General features: G+C 39.3%; 1 protein-coding gene across 5 annotated transcripts in view; it reads right to left on the bottom strand.

Annotated features, from left to right (window-relative positions):
• LPIN2 (lipin 2) overlaps window positions 1-15,773 on the bottom strand; it is a 92,850-nt gene that overhangs the window by 36,216 nt on the left and 40,861 nt on the right. For all 5 annotated transcript variants that reach the window (XM_070513345.1, XM_044774470.2, XM_070513344.1 and 2 more), the window contains one exon: window positions 6,607-6,807. In XM_070513345.1, coding sequence (XP_070369446.1) covers window positions 6,607-6,798 — 192 coding nt within the window. In that variant the 5' untranslated portion in view covers window positions 6,799-6,807. The remainder of the gene's footprint in view (window positions 1-6,606; window positions 6,808-15,773) is intronic.

Below are 15,773 nucleotides of genomic sequence, written 5' to 3'. Positions count from 1 at the left end.
CTTAGCAAATTTCAATTATATAGTCCAGTGTGATAACTATAGTGACCATGTTATACATTAGATGCTCAGATCTATGTTTTTTTGGTTTTATTGTGGTCTTGTTTCTAACACTGTGAAATTTCAGTTGTGCATTAATATTTGTCAAACACCATATAAATGTGCCCCTGCACCCCTTGTGCCCACCGTCTTCCCTGCTTCCCCTGGTAACCACTAAATTGTTCTCTTTGTCCGTAAATTTGTTTATATTCCACATATGAGTGAAATCATATGGTGTTTATCCTTCTCTGTCTGGCTTATTTCACTTAACATAATACCCTCAAGGTCTATCCATGTGGTTGTGAATGGGACAATTTTGTCTTTTTTATGGCTGAGTAGTATTCCATTGAACATATACACCACATCTTCTTTATCCAGTCATTAGTCACTGGGCACTTGGGTTGCTTCCACATCTTGACTATTGTGAATAACGCTGCAATGAACATAGGGGTGCATAAGTCTCTTTGTATTGCTGGTTTCAAGTTCTTTGGATAAATACCCAGTTGTGGGGATAGCTGGGTCATATGGTAATTCTATCTTTAGCTTTCTGAGAAATTTCCATACTGTTTTCCAAAGTGGCTGCACCAGTTTGCATTCCCACCAGCATTGGATGAGGGTTCCCTTTGCTCTACAACCTCTCCAACATTTATTACTTTTTGTCTTGGTGATTATAGCCATTCTAATGGGTGTAAGATGATATCTAAATGTAGTTTTGATTTGCATCTCCCTGATGATTAGTGATGTTGAGCATCTTTTCACGTACCTATTGGCAATCTGTATATCTTCTTTGGAAAAATGTCTGTTCATATCTTTTGTCCACTTTTTGACTTGGTTGTTTATTTTTTTGTAGTTCAGTTGTGAGCTCTTTATACATTATGAAGATTAACCCCTTATTGGATATATGATTTGCAAATATTTTCTCCCAGTTGGTGGGTTATTTTTTCATTTTGATCTTGGTTTCCTTTACCTTCTAGAAGCTTTTCAGTCTGATGAAGTCCCACTTGCTTATTTTTCGTTTTCCCTGTCTGAGTGGACATTATATTTGTAAAGATCCTTTTAAGGCTGATGTCAAAGAGTGTACTGTCTATATTTTCTTCCAGAAGTTTTATGGTTTCCAGTCTTACCTTCAAGTCTTTGATCCATTTAAGTAGATTCTTCTGGAATATCATATGGTGCCAAAAAGTAAGGAAGTGCTCCATAGGACTCATCTTGAAGAAGCTACTAATTGCCAAATCTGGGACAATCTGAGCAACTAAATAATAATAATAATGGATTATAACCCAAAGAGTAAAATTAATATTCTTGAGTACATACTAATCTAAATACATAATTGAATAATTAAGTAAACAGGAGAGAAGGACAGCTCTTCAACAGTAGAATTTCAATTAATAAATGGAGTAGGAAGGATGGAAACAAATCATTCGGCAAACGCCACAGCAATAACTGTTGCAGGCAAAATTCATCAATGTATGCTAAAATTCATAGGCGGGAGTAGTATGATGAGAAACAGGTTATCTGCATAGTCTCAAAGTTTCTCCCCACAAGTAAATTTACAATGGAGAAACCTGGAAGACACTATTAACCTAGTGATCAAAGTTAACGTCACCAGTAATGAGAGACAGTAGTGATGGGACTCCTGAGATCATGTACTGAGAAGGGCACACTGTTACTGTGTGTTATTCTCACCGAAATGAGAAAACATCAGACAAACTTGAACTGAGGGGTAATCTACATAGTAACTGTTCTGTACTCTTCAAAAGTAAAGGTCACAAGGAAAGAACTGTTAGACAATACAAGATGAAAGCAATGTGGGATCCTGGATAGGACCTGGAATTTCTGTTCCAGGATAGGACCCAGGAACAGAAAGAGAAGAGCAGTAGAAGAACTAGTGAAATCTGAATAAGGTCTTTAGTTAACTGTATTATACTAATGTTAATTTCCTGGTTCTGATAATTGTACTATGTTCACATATTGTTAACATTAGGGGGAAGAGGTTGGATGAAGGATATATGGAAAGTTTTTAAACTACACTTGCAACTTGTCTGTAAATCTAAAATTAAGTTAAAAAATATGTCAATGTCATAAAAAACAAAGACTGAGGAACTGTCACAGATTGGAGGAGACTAAGCAGACAGGATAACTAAATGTTCTGCATCTTGATTGTGGAGATAGTTTCATGGGCACATACATGTTAAAACTTATCAAATTGTATCCTTTGAATATGTGTAGTGCATTAACTATAAAACAAGAAAGCTGTAAAAAAACGAGCAAACAACAGTATAAAAGAAAATGGGAAAAATAGGCAACTAAGAGTTAAATATAAAATAAGTAAAAATATCCTGTGTAAAAAAAAATTCCTACGTAATTTAAGAAAAGTTAATAAAAACAATTACTTTACACAAAAATTCATTTGTCTTTTAGTTTTTAAAAGACAGGGCTATATAAAATAGTTTCCATAGGACACACATTAATCCAAACTCATTCCAGCTAGCTTTCTTAATGCTTTTTTATTACTGTGAATATTTACTACTAAAAAAAGATGGGCATGACAAGAAATGTAACTTTTCTGAAACGAAGTACTGCAACAAGTTCCTGGACTAAGGAAAAATACACTTTCAGATATGTTTAAAATTTTTTTCATAATAAACTGGCTGAAGTCACACAAGATTTCTGAAGCAGCTATAATAATATAGCAGCTTCTTCCACAATCATAGGAAGAACGTTTTCTAACTTAAAAACTTGTATGAGAACTGAAAAAGTAAAGAAATACTTATTTTTTTCTAGACGATTATATAAGCAAGGGGATAAGGAAAAACTAAACTTGCTCTATAATGCCAGCTGTAGGTTTCTTGGGATGACTTAACTAAACTATTTATTTGTCTAGAATTTCGACATATAAAATAATTAAAATAATCATTAGCTTGTTAATTTGCTGTTGTATAACTTCTTTAAACAATACAAATGAAACATTTAAAGTTACTTTATCTTTAATAAAAAAAATATGTAACAGATTCAAACTAGTATCACCCTTCACAATGTTCAACTTTGGAAGCTATCCATTTATCCTATGCAGCTGGGAAAATGGAATAACACTTCTTTAGGATGCAAATTCAAAGTCTGTTTTTCAACCATCCTGGAAAAATTAACTGTTTACTTTACAGCCCTCACTTTTAGGGATCGAATATGACATTTCACAATATGACAACTTACTTTAGTCTCTTGATTTGACTCTAAACAGAGTTTGGTTCCTCCCCCAAATTAAATCTAACATCAAATTGTACCAATATTGAGGATACCTAAAAGAATATGCTATGAGCTCTTTAGGCAACAAAGAAATAATATTAAAAATATTTTGAAAGATGACACCAAGTTTGAATAAATGCTTCCCAAGGTGATTATTTTAAAGAGGACACTACTTCTAGTACACTGGTTTCTAAACAACCCTCATTCCCACACAGTCATACTTCCTACACTGTAGCTCAATCTTGCTCAACATAAATGACTGAGATATTGAAACAGAACTAATTTAACTTGTGAAAAATACTAGCTGTAACAGACATTTTGGCATGCCATTCTTTGGGTAAGAATATCACTGGTGTCCTTTGGGGATCTCTTCCTCCTCTATTTCAGACCATCTATTTCAGGTGTGGCTTCAGAGAGCGGAGGTGGGGCTGCAGTCCAAGCCAGGCCAATCAATATATTCTACCCTCAGCACAAGACTGGTCCCCAAAAATATATGTGACCCAAGTCTGACAGGTAAACTAAACACTGACACTTCTGTAGGAAGGAGAAGTTGTCTTTCCCCTAGGGTTGCTGAGTTAATGGGAAGTAAGCCTGGAGTATTGGTGCCCATCTTGCATTAAAGAGAACACACACAAAGGAAAGCAGAGCTGAGGGTGGGGAAGAGAGAGTTCTGGTAACACTTTCAGAGACCCGAATTAATTAATTCAAATGCCCCTAGAAGCCAATAAATTCCTTTTTCTTGCTTAAGGTAGTGTGAGGTGGATTTCTGTCATCTACAATGTAAACTCTCCTAATACACTGGATTATTTAACTTTGATAAATAATCAAATCATCAGTTTTGTGTTAAATCAACAAAATTAATATTTAAAAATATCAAGTGCCCGTATACCTTCTGAAATTAAACCCCTGAGTTATGAAATATACTGGGAGCACAGACAGTCCCCAATTCAACAACAGTTCATTGACTTATGATTTCTGACTTTACGATGGTGGGTTTCAGCATGGAAGTTCAATCTACTGTTGAACTGCACAACTCTGGAGATGAAGTCAGCTTTGGGTTTCACCTTACTTCAAAGATTTACTGAAGAATGAATGTGTCTACATTGTAACGGACTGTTTCATTCTTTTCCTTTTTTTCCCTTTTGAAATACACACAGGCTTAAATATATCATCTTGTGAGATGACACTGTGCATGTCTATGTGCATGTGTGTAAAGGTTTCTACTGCTTTAAAAAAAATCTTTGAAAACTGCTGATCTTGTTCAACTTCTTACTCAACACATTTTCAACTTGATATTTTCAACTTATGATGGGTTTATTGAGATGTAACCCCATCATAAGTTGAGGAAGATCTGTATCAGTGTTCTGTCAAACAAGAACATACCAGTGGCAGTGGGAAAATTACTATACTCTATCTCTCTAACCAGAGGTTTTAGGGTGATTATGATTTCAAGTCAACTTCCTAGGTGTCACCAAAATTGAGATCTTAGTTTAAAATCATTGATAGCTTTTGCTAATCCAAATTGACCTAAAATAAGACAAACAGTTAATCCAAATTGCCAGAGTATCTCAAAGCAGATATGGATTTGGTTTTGCAGTCATAGAAAAGCTGTGTTTTGATCAAACCTTTTGGGTTTCTGAGATACTAAGGGAAGGAAGGGGAAAGAAGAAATTTTTTCTTTTCCTATGTCTCATGGATAGATTCCTATTAAAATTCAAGGGTTTGACAAGATACTTAATACAATGATTTGTGTAGCCTTGTACAGAAATTGTACTACTCTCTTAATTAGAGGTATACAGCATGCAGAAAGAGGCATTTTATCTGCCCAGTCACCATTTACAGATGTGTGAATGCTTATACACATCAGCCTACAGGTTTCATTTTGAAAGTCCAGAAGACTTATGCAATCTGCTGATCAAAAACCCAGATCATAGCAAAAAAACAACTTTTTTTAATAAAAAAGTAGTGCCATATAAGCCATTTTACAAATAGATGCTTGCACACCCACTGGGCAATCTCAGTGCATAAACAGTTTGCTGCCGATTTTCCCAGAGCAGACACCATCTGAAAGTACTACAGGTTAGTGCCACCAGAAAGAAAGAAAAAATTCCGGGAAAGCTAAATTGTGGTTAAACACGGTTTTGCAATGGAAAGTTTTCAAGTCACTAAGTAAACTGAAACGGATTTTGGTTTCCAAAGGGTGACTCTGAACAGAGGCCAGATCACACAAACTCTGTCACCCTGAAATGTGGCTCTCAAGTGGAAAACTGATATTTTAACACACAGAAAAATGAGACTTTTTTAGGTGGGGTGTGGGGGAGAATATCCAGTTTGTGAAATGCATAAATTTCTTTCACTCTCAATGTAAGTTTAATTAAAATAGAGGGAAATTTCTATTTTAAAGAATAAGATCAGCTATGTGAAATAACCAAAATCTGAAAACAGATGTTTTCAACTTATGTCAGTGGTCCTCTAATACATACTTCTGTGCTTTAGAAAATGATGTGGATCTTTCCACTGTACTTTAAAATCCTGACAAAATCTCCCTACACTGTTTAGGAAGATGCTGTGGGGCAAGAGCAGACAGGAAAATACTACTATGTGCGCCTGCAAAGTTTTATTGCTAGCTCAGTTTTCTGACTTGACTGATGAGACACGTGCTAACAAACCTTTCAACTGCTCCATAACCTGAAGGGAGGAGGATGTAAGAAAAAGGAAAACCAACACAAATATCGTCCTTCTGAATGAATCTTCCCTAAAATAAATAACAGCCAACCAGCCTAGGGCCTGTGGGTTTGCATACCAGTCAGATTTGGAGACAAGCCCTGGTATCAGTAACAAAATTTAGATTACAAATAAGATTTTACAGCTTTATCAAAACAAATTTGGCATTAATTAATTTTGTTTAAACAGAGGTAATGTATTCTTGATTATGTCAGTCTATTCCATTCATAACGGCTATGAAGGCATTATAAGGTGATAATAGCTAACACTGTGTAAGGTAAAGGAACTTTTTCTAAACACACCTGCCTTCCCCATTTATAACTCTAGTTTCTGTTTGCTCTTCTAAGTTGCAACATACAGCATTATCAAAATAATTTTAAGCTGTTTTGTCCCCTTGGAGAAACTTCCTGTAGTAAGGCTTTCTGAATTTAGAAGCAACTTCAAAAGCAATACATGAAGGCTGATTTCTCACACCATGGTCTTCAACATTATACAGGTTTTCAAAAAAAAAAAAAAAAGGGCCCAGAGGGCTCACAGTAAGGATTTATTTGCTGCCATCTAACTTTTCAGGCTCCTGGAGATCAGGCTGTCCTCTGCACTCACCACTTTCTCCTTGGATCTCAGGACTCCCAGCTTCCCGAACCGAACGTGAAATGGCGAACACTGATAGGTGCCATCCTGCTGCCGTACCACAATGACATCGATGCATCCGGACAGAGTGGCTTGGTTAATGCCTTTGTAGAGTTCCTTCACAGTGACAATCACCTGCCCAGCCAGCTGTCCCACATAATTCATGGTTTGAGACTACAAAAGACAAGGAAAAAAATTAGATGAGATGGTAACACTGAATTTGTGGATGCAATGACAAAGGAAAAATAGTGGTGACTAAAAGGACATTGCTCATCTGTACGCTAGATTACATATCATTATTAGCCTTGCTGATTTTTTTGTGTGTGTGTGTGAGGAAGATTCACCCTGAGCTAACTTTCAATGCCAATCTTCCTCTTTTTTAACTTGAGGAAGATTAGCTTTGAGCTAACATCTGTGCCAGCCTTCCTCTATTTTGTATGTGGGATGCCTCCACAGCATGGCCTGATAAGCGGTGTGTAGGTCTGCATCCAGGATCCAAAGCCATAAACCTGGGCCACCAAAGCGGAGTGTATGGAACCTCAACCCCTCAGCCATGGGGCTGGCCCAACCTTGCTGGTTGCGAACCCATTAGTCTCATGCTACTAATGCTTTTACACATTTCCGCACATGGAAAATACCAGATTATCCTCCTTTATATCTGAGAGGCTGTCCCAGTCAGGACCTAAGGCATGTGTAAGTTCCCTTCTCTTATCCATCATCACCTATAGTGCCAGCTGCCATTATGGGTTTTCCCGCAAAGTTCAGAACCTGCACAGAACCACCAAAGAACCCACATCACCACCACTGCCCTCCTGCCCAAGACCACTGGGAACCTGGGACAATTGCATCCACTCTGGCCACAGGAGCCAAGCAGAAAAAATGACTGAAGACGACCTCAGGAGAAATCTGAAATTAAGTTTTGGAAGATGAATAAGTGAGAGAGGGGTTTTCCACAGAAATATTAACAGAATATGGTTCAAAGACACACTAGATTAAATAAACAAACTCTGGTGAGCTAGACTGGGTCTAAGCTATTTATAACATCACTTTCAGCGAAAATCTCTTCAACGCGTCAACACAACCCACTAGAGCATATATTCATGCTTCACAAAGTTCAAAGCACAGAAAGGGTTTTAATCTTGTTCTTCAACTGCAATTCACTATTCAAATCAGGATCACTAGGTTGTAAAGGGTCCCCCAGGAAGGGTCAAAGGAGGACATGAGGGCACCTGACCAGGGCCACAGAGAAGACAGGAAACACTTTCTGTCTCTGTGCTCCACACCTCTGGTAGCTAGGGCTGGCTTTATCTGACCACATGATGGGGTGCCTGCCATGTGGTATGCTTTGAGGGCTAGTGAGGAAGTCTCCTTGTCCCCCCAGACACCCGACCTGCCAACTCTTCCACCAATTAGAAAAAACTAGCTCCCCTTTAGTCCTAAGGTTGTCAAATTTCATTTCCAGTTATCAAATACCAGATTTCATTCATTAGACACTGATATCTCCAGTATTAAGTTAAAGCACAATTCAGCCAAAGTCATTCTCCTGGGGACAGGAGGGATGCAGACCCAACAAGAGACCCTCCACAGCTCTGTCTCATCCACAGCCAACTTCCACTGAACCAGAGAACTGACAGATTATTCTCCAGGTTATTCATCATAAGCATTTAGTTTTCTCTCTAAACCCTGCTTTTGAGGTGCCTTGAGCTCAAAGTTACATGCTTAGAAAAGTTCCCAGAGATCCGAGTCTATGGTATCAGCTAAACCCAACGTTGAACTGGGAGAAAGAATGCCACCCCCTTGGGAAATTTAGCGGCCTGCCAGGACACCTGACTGTAGAGAAACTCACTCCACTCTTTACAGGTGACCGAGTGCCTGCCGGCAGTGCCTGGATTCCACTCAAACGTTCTTCTCTGCTCTCACACACAGGAGAATGTGTAATCAAGGCCCATCAGTTTTACACCAGGAGGTACAGCCACAACAATTTTGCCATGGAAAATTTTTTGAATATTTTAAAGTTAACATTACCAAGGCCCACACAATGCACCTACATAAGAGCTGGCTCTGAGTGACATAAACTAGCTGCAAAACTTAACTATTAAATAACAAAATAAGGTAGCGTCCTTTATGTGGTAAATTCTAAAACAGTTACAAGTTGGTGATGATTTTGGTTTAGAAAATTGATTTCAACTTGATAGTAAAGCCAAATTAAGCACATGTCAAGTGCTCAATATTTCTTGAATGAATAAAGAAATGACGAGATGAACCATCAATAAATGAGACTAAAAAAAACAAGAAAGCTGTGTGGGGAGGAAACAGCATTTCATCATAATATTCATATTACATCTCATTACCTTTTTAAAAATTAATCTTTTTGAGATAATTGTAGATTCACATGCAAGTCAATGTGTGAAATAATACAAAGAGATCTTATGTAGGCTTTACCCAGTTTCCCCCAATGGGAACATGTGGCAAAACTCTAGTGCAGTATCACAGTCAGGATGTCAATACTGATGCACTTAAGACTCAGAACATTTCCATCATCATACAGATCTGCTGTTCTGTTGTCCTTTTATAGCCACACACACCTACTTCCCTCCCACCCTCACTTCCTCCATAATCTCTGGCAACCACTAATCTGTTCTTCATTTCTGTGATTTTTACCATTTTTAAGAAAGTTATATAAATGGAATCATTCAGTATATAACCTTTTGGGATTGCCTTTTTCCACTCATATTTCTAGGGAGATTCATCCAGGTTGCTGCATGTGTCAGCAGTTTGTTATTTTTTACTGCAGAGTAGTATTTCCACGGTCTGGATGTACCATAGTTCGTGTACTCACTCACCTGCTGAGGAGCAGCTGAACTATTTCAAGTTTTGGCTATTACAAAGAAAGCTGCTATAAGCATTCCTGTACCGATTTCTATGTGAAGTTTTCATTTGACTGGGAAAAATACCCCGGAAGGTGACTACTGGGGTGCCCGGGAACTGCATGGTTAGTTTTTAAAGAGACTGCCACCAGGGTTGCAGTACCATTTTACATTCCCAGCAGCAATGTTTGAGACACACAGTTTCTCTGCATCCTTGCCAGCATTTGGCATTGTCCTTATTTTTTATCTTAGACATGGTGACAAGTGTGTAGTGATACTGGTTTTAATTTGCCTTTCCCTAATGGCTAATGGTGTTGAACATCTTTTCATGTGCTGATTTGCCATCTGAATATCTCATTAGATTTTGTTTCCTATAAGAGCACTACAACTAATTTAGAGGAAAAGAGAACAAATATCTTTTTTGTTCCTTATTTCTGGGGTCACAGTGTGCAATTTTTCTACATTAAGAATGTCTCCAGGGGCTGGCCCCGTGGCCGAGTGGTTAAGTTCGCGCGCTCCGCTGCAGGCGGCCCAGTGTTTCGTTAGTTCGAATCCTGGGCGCGGACATGGCACTGCTCATCAGACCGCGCTGAGGCAGCGTCCCACATGCCACAACTAGAAGGACCCACAACGAAGAATATACAACTGTGTACTGGGGGGCTTTGGGGAGAAAAAGGAAAAAATAAAATCTTTAAAAAAAAAACAAAAAAAAAAAAACAGAAGTGAAATAACGTTTAGTTTTGCGTAGTTCATCTTTTCACTTTCTTTTACCAGACAGTATTTCTCGGTAACCCGGAACAGTCCAACAGAATTTTCATATTCTGTAAGTAATATACGTTCAAGACATGCTTTTTGCCTGTCACAGCATGCACATTAATCAAACAGCACGCAAGCTGTCAATCTTTGTATTACTGCTTGACTGACGGTGGCAATTTTAAAATGAATTTTCTTACAAATTAAAAAAAAAATTCATAACTATATAGGCCTTTTTCTTAAGCTGAAAAATGATAACTTTTAAGCATCTACATTCAGCTATAAACAAAGTCTTATAAACTAAATGTGTAATAAGCTTATATCGACTAGAGCATAGAATCCATAATTAAATGTAACTACGTGTATTCAAGATGATTTTAATTACCACGGTTAAAAGGATGTGCTGTTTTACAAGAAAGCCTATTGTGTCAATGCTAGTTGCTAAATGTAGAAAAATGCAGGCTGTCAAACGACAGGTTTTCTCTTAGCAGATACAAAACAATTCTGTTTATATCATGAAGTCTGGGAAAACAAACTAAAGGGAGGCCTGGGGACTTCTTATGCACTACACCCTGGGAGTGAGAAGCAGAACTCTGCTGGGGGGCAGCCGACGAGGCCGCAGAAGGGGGCTTCCTCAAGGTTATGTCTGGGGGAACAACAGCTGGTCACTGTATGCATGAGCCCTTAAACAGCTTCCTGTTTAAGCAGAATCTAGCACCATAAACCTTTATTCCTACATGCCCAGCCCAGCACCAGCCATAATAAAGCTCAGTGAGAACAAAGTCAGGCCTCTGATACCAGCCTGTCCTGGTCAAAGGACGCTAAACGGGCAGAAAAGATAGTGACTAGGTAACCCCATCACACGTGGGGAAACACTCCACCGAGATACTAGCTTTTGAAATAAAACAAAGATTTTAAAACATTGCAAAACAATAAACATTGTAAACTATCATATTTTATAGTGAATGATGAGAGGAAAAAAGTGGAAGTGAGGGAAAAATTATTTCAAGAACAGAGAGTGACAGATGATGAGGATTTTTAGGCTGCTTAATTTTAAAATGGCTTATGATGAGGATTTTTAGGCTGGTTAGTTTTAAAACTACAGATGAGATTCAGGCTCCAAGGAGTGGAATTTGTTTGCCCCTTTGTTGGGACACATTTACATTTGTAAGGTAAATCTCTATCTGTAAAAGGTGCCTCCCTCTCTGTACCAGGAAGAAGAGGAGAGATGACCTTGTCCCTAGAAGCTCTTAATGGGGAAGGCAAGAACTTAAGTTGGTTGCTGTCTGGCAATCTCATGTAACTGGTTTAGGGTGGTGGTGTCTAACCTTTCTAACCTTTACTTAATCCGATTTGATTCTTGTCTAAAAGTCATGGGATCACCCAACGACCAGACCCCACCTGCACTGATACCATTTTAACTTTTTTTCATGTTCTTTCCTTTGTCTTGTAAAGAGATGATTCACATACCCATGCCTTATAAAATTAGCCCTAACCCTCAACTCGGGGCAGCAGCAGGAGCTCTGACTGCCCGTGGGTCCTGTCCCCACGCACCAGCTCTGCCTGCCCATGGGTCCTGTCCCCATGCCAGCGGGGGCAGCAGAAGCGGCGGCAGCAGAAGCTCTGACTGCCCATGGGTCCTGTCCCCATGCTATTCCACACTATTCTCTAAATAAAAGAGCACTACTGCCAGATCTTGAGAGTCTAAGAAATCTTTCTTTCGACTCCTCGGCTCACCAACCCTGCATCAACAGAGACCACGAAAGGGATACAGAAAGAGACCGATGAAAATTCAGAGAAAAAGCAGAGACAGAATACATAATCCAAAAGCAGACTGACAGAAAAATGCCCACAGAGAAAGAGCACCATGGAACTGAAGGATGTTCACAGAGCAGCATCACCTACCTTCAGGCTCACAAGCAAAAGAAAAGTGATGAGGATTTTTAGGCTGCTTAATTTTAAAATGGCTTATGATGAGGATTTTTAGGCTGGTTAGTTTTAAAACTACAGATGAGATTCAGGCTCCAAGGAGTGGAATTTGTTTACCCCTCTGTTGGGAAACATTTACATTTCTAAGGGAAACCTCTATCTGTGAAGAAGCCTCCCTCTCTGTGCCAGGAAGAAGGGGGGATGGTCTTATCTCTAGAAGCTCTTAATCAATGCCAGAGGCAAGATCTTAAGTTGGTTACTGTCTGGCAACCTCATGTAACTGAACCCCCCCCCCCCCCAAATCCTCCTTTGTCTTTAGCCGAGGATAAAATTCAAGCGGTGACTTCTGCCATTTACTCCATCCGGTTTGATTCTTATCTAAAAGTTGTGGGACCGCCAAATGGCCAGACCGTACAGGCACTGATACCATTTTAACTTTTTTACATATTCTTTGTCTTGTAAAGAGATGACTCACATACCTATGCCTTAAATTTAGCCCTAACCCTCAACTCGGGGCAGCAGCAGGAGCTCTGACTGCCCGTGGGTCCTGTCCCCACGCACCAGCTCTGCCTGCCCATGGGTCCTGTCCCCATGCCAGCGGGGGCAGCAGAAGCGGGGGCAGCAGAAGCTCTGACTGCCCATGGGTCCTGTCCCCATGCTATTCTATACTATTCTCTAAATAAAAGAGTACTACTGCCAGATCTTGAGAGTCTAAGAAATCTTTCTTTCGACTCCTCGGCTCACCGACCCCGCATCAAAAAGTATTAAAATGCATTTATTGATTCTTAGAACTGCAAGAATTTATCCAGTCTAGTCTTTCCACAAATACCAAAAATGCTTCTAGCACATCTCTGAAATACGGTAAAGTTAACAATAATCATAATAGCAGCAACCATTTTTTTGAGACCTTACTACGTACCAAATTCTTAAGCTTATACATGTGTTATCATCTCAGAAGCATCTTGTAAGTATTATTATTTCTATTTTTAAAGATAATGAAATTGAGGCATAGAAAGGTTAAGCATTGGTATGGACAGAATGTTTGTGTCCCATCTCCTCCCACCCCCGCTCAGGGCATATGTTGAAGCCCTAACCTCCGATGTCATGGATTTGGACGTGGGATCTTTGGGAGGTAATTAGGTTTAGATGAGGTGACAATGGAATAGTGTCCTTATAAGGAGAGGAAGAGACCAGAGCTCGCGTGCTCTCCCCCTACCACGTGAGGACACAGCGTAGAGGCCACAGCGTAAAGGCGGTTATCTGCAAGCCAGGAAGAGGGCCTTCATTAGGAAACCAATCTGCCAGCACCTTGATCTTTACTTTCACTTTTATGACAAACTAGAGAACTGTCTATGTCTTCCTTTAAATGGGAGATCCAAAACTGGACACAAAAGCACAGATAGGCCTGACTGATAGCAACACAAGGTACAGTGTGTGTTTAGGCCCAGGCACCTGCCCTGTGTTCTGGGTTAACTGTTGGGAGCTCCCAAGAAAGGGAGGCACTAGATGGAAAATGGAAAATGGAAAGAACCAGCAAACAGTAATCAATTAAAATACTTATTAGAGGCCAAATGGCCCTTCATGTATAAAATTCATTAGATCAAATAGTCTTTCATGCATGAAATTCAATGGTGCCCACTATCAGGTTTTTCTTATCAAATATCTTAAAGTAAATAACATTAGTACCTGGAATAAATAGGTAGCTTTCAAGATTCAACTATTTACCAAAAGTTTAAATATTTGCTTAAGCAGAGCTTTTCCTGAGCATCAGAGAAACTAAAGTAAATCATCATGATATGTAGTAGAGATTTATCAATGGGATGCTTCAGTAAATAAGTTCAAATACAGATATCCCTCCTACAAAAACTTCCCCAAATTATTTAAAGGTGATATGTTCACTCAAAAATAACTTTTGTTAAGGAAAAGAATAACCACAGAGACATAGGTAGCTATTACAACATTATAACAATTTCTAAATTGTTATCAATACAAAATGGATACATTCTAAACCACTCTTTTATATATCATCAAAATTTCTTTGCTAAGTTTTAAGTTTACTGTCACATATGTATTCAATACTAGTATGATACTAGTTAGCAGTACTAACAAACATCACAACTACAGTTGTTACACATCCATCACGTGTCAAGTGCTGTGTTAACCTGTATATTATCTCATGTCATCTTCACAACTACCTGTGAGTCTGGTATCGATATTCCCACTTACATGAGAAAGCTGAGGTTCAGAAGTGTCCAAGGTCACCACACTAAGTATTAAAGCTGATAGGCAAACTCAAATCTGATTTTAGAGCCTATGTCCTTAACTGCATCTCTCAGTGACAGAAATGCCCTAAGCAATGATGATAAAAAACCTCGACAAAACCCCCAGATTTCTTGCTGAAAGAGGGCTTTTAGCAATGTGAATATTATTTTTACTTAATGTTACTTGGCCACAAAAATATAAAATGATTACAGAGAGTCCAGTGAAGCCATATCCACCCTCCAGGTCCCCTTAGCACACCACGATGAGAGGCAGCACCGACTAGTAACCCTCTGGCTAAACCTGTGGCTCACTGTTAGGAAGTGGACTTCTGGGGAGATCACATGTGATCAGGACTTGTGCACAGAGCTTTTATCAAAGAACTTGATGTTCTGTCTAAGCTTCTGCTTACAGATGTGAGGAATGTGCTACGAGAAAAGAGAAAGTTCCAGATACTTCAGGAAAAAAACACCAGAACACTGTTACCTTGTACACGTTCCAACTTACACCTACACCTATGCTCCTGGACCAAACTCCTCCAGCATGCCCAAGCTTACTTGTGCGTTTGAGCAGCACTTAATATTTTTCAAGAACTTTCTCAAACATAAACATACCTCATTTGATCTTCAAAAAGAGAATGTAGGTTATGCAAGGCAGACATTATTCATTTCATTTTACATTTAGACTGAGACAAAGGGTGTTTACTTTCTATTATTATTCACTAGAACCCAGCTCCACTGTGACTCAGGGTCTCAACCTTCCTGCTACTTCCCACCTGTGGCTTAAATCTTTAGGCTCTCAAGGTCAGCTGGTGTCCCTGGAGACAAGAGATTTGAGAGCTGAACTCAAGTTGTACTTAAGTCCCTATAGTTCTCGAAGGATCCCAGAGTTCCCTAGAGGTGGCCAAACATGAACCTGGAGGGTACTGCTGATCCTGGCTGAGAACTTTACTTCCTTGAAAGTTGGTGATGAAAGATAGCAACGGGCACACATGGCAGCACCCTCTCCCTGGCCTGGGGGGATGGGGGGGGAGGGGGTGTGCCCACATCCTGTAGGGGCTTAACTCAAGTCAAAACATTTATCACATGCCCAGCAGACACTACCGAAATCACAAAGAATCATAAAGGAGGTAACAACTTAGCTAGACATATGGAATGGAAAACTATGCAAAACAGTGCAGTCTGTGAGCGAGCAGCAAGCAGTGCCAGACAACTGACGCTAAGCCTGACAAAGAACCCAGCCTTCCTGGGAGAAGGAACTCTTGGTCACTTAAATTCAAATAAATGCTTTACTTTGTACCTCAGTTTTTTCTTTTTCCCCATCACAGCAGAA

Source organism: Equus asinus, chromosome 7 (assembly GCF_041296235.1).
Source record: "Equus asinus isolate D_3611 breed Donkey chromosome 7, EquAss-T2T_v2, whole genome shotgun sequence".
In the NCBI taxonomy this organism is placed as follows: domain Eukaryota; kingdom Metazoa; phylum Chordata; class Mammalia; order Perissodactyla; family Equidae; genus Equus; species Equus asinus.
This window is presented reverse-complemented; position numbering and strand designations above follow the sequence as displayed.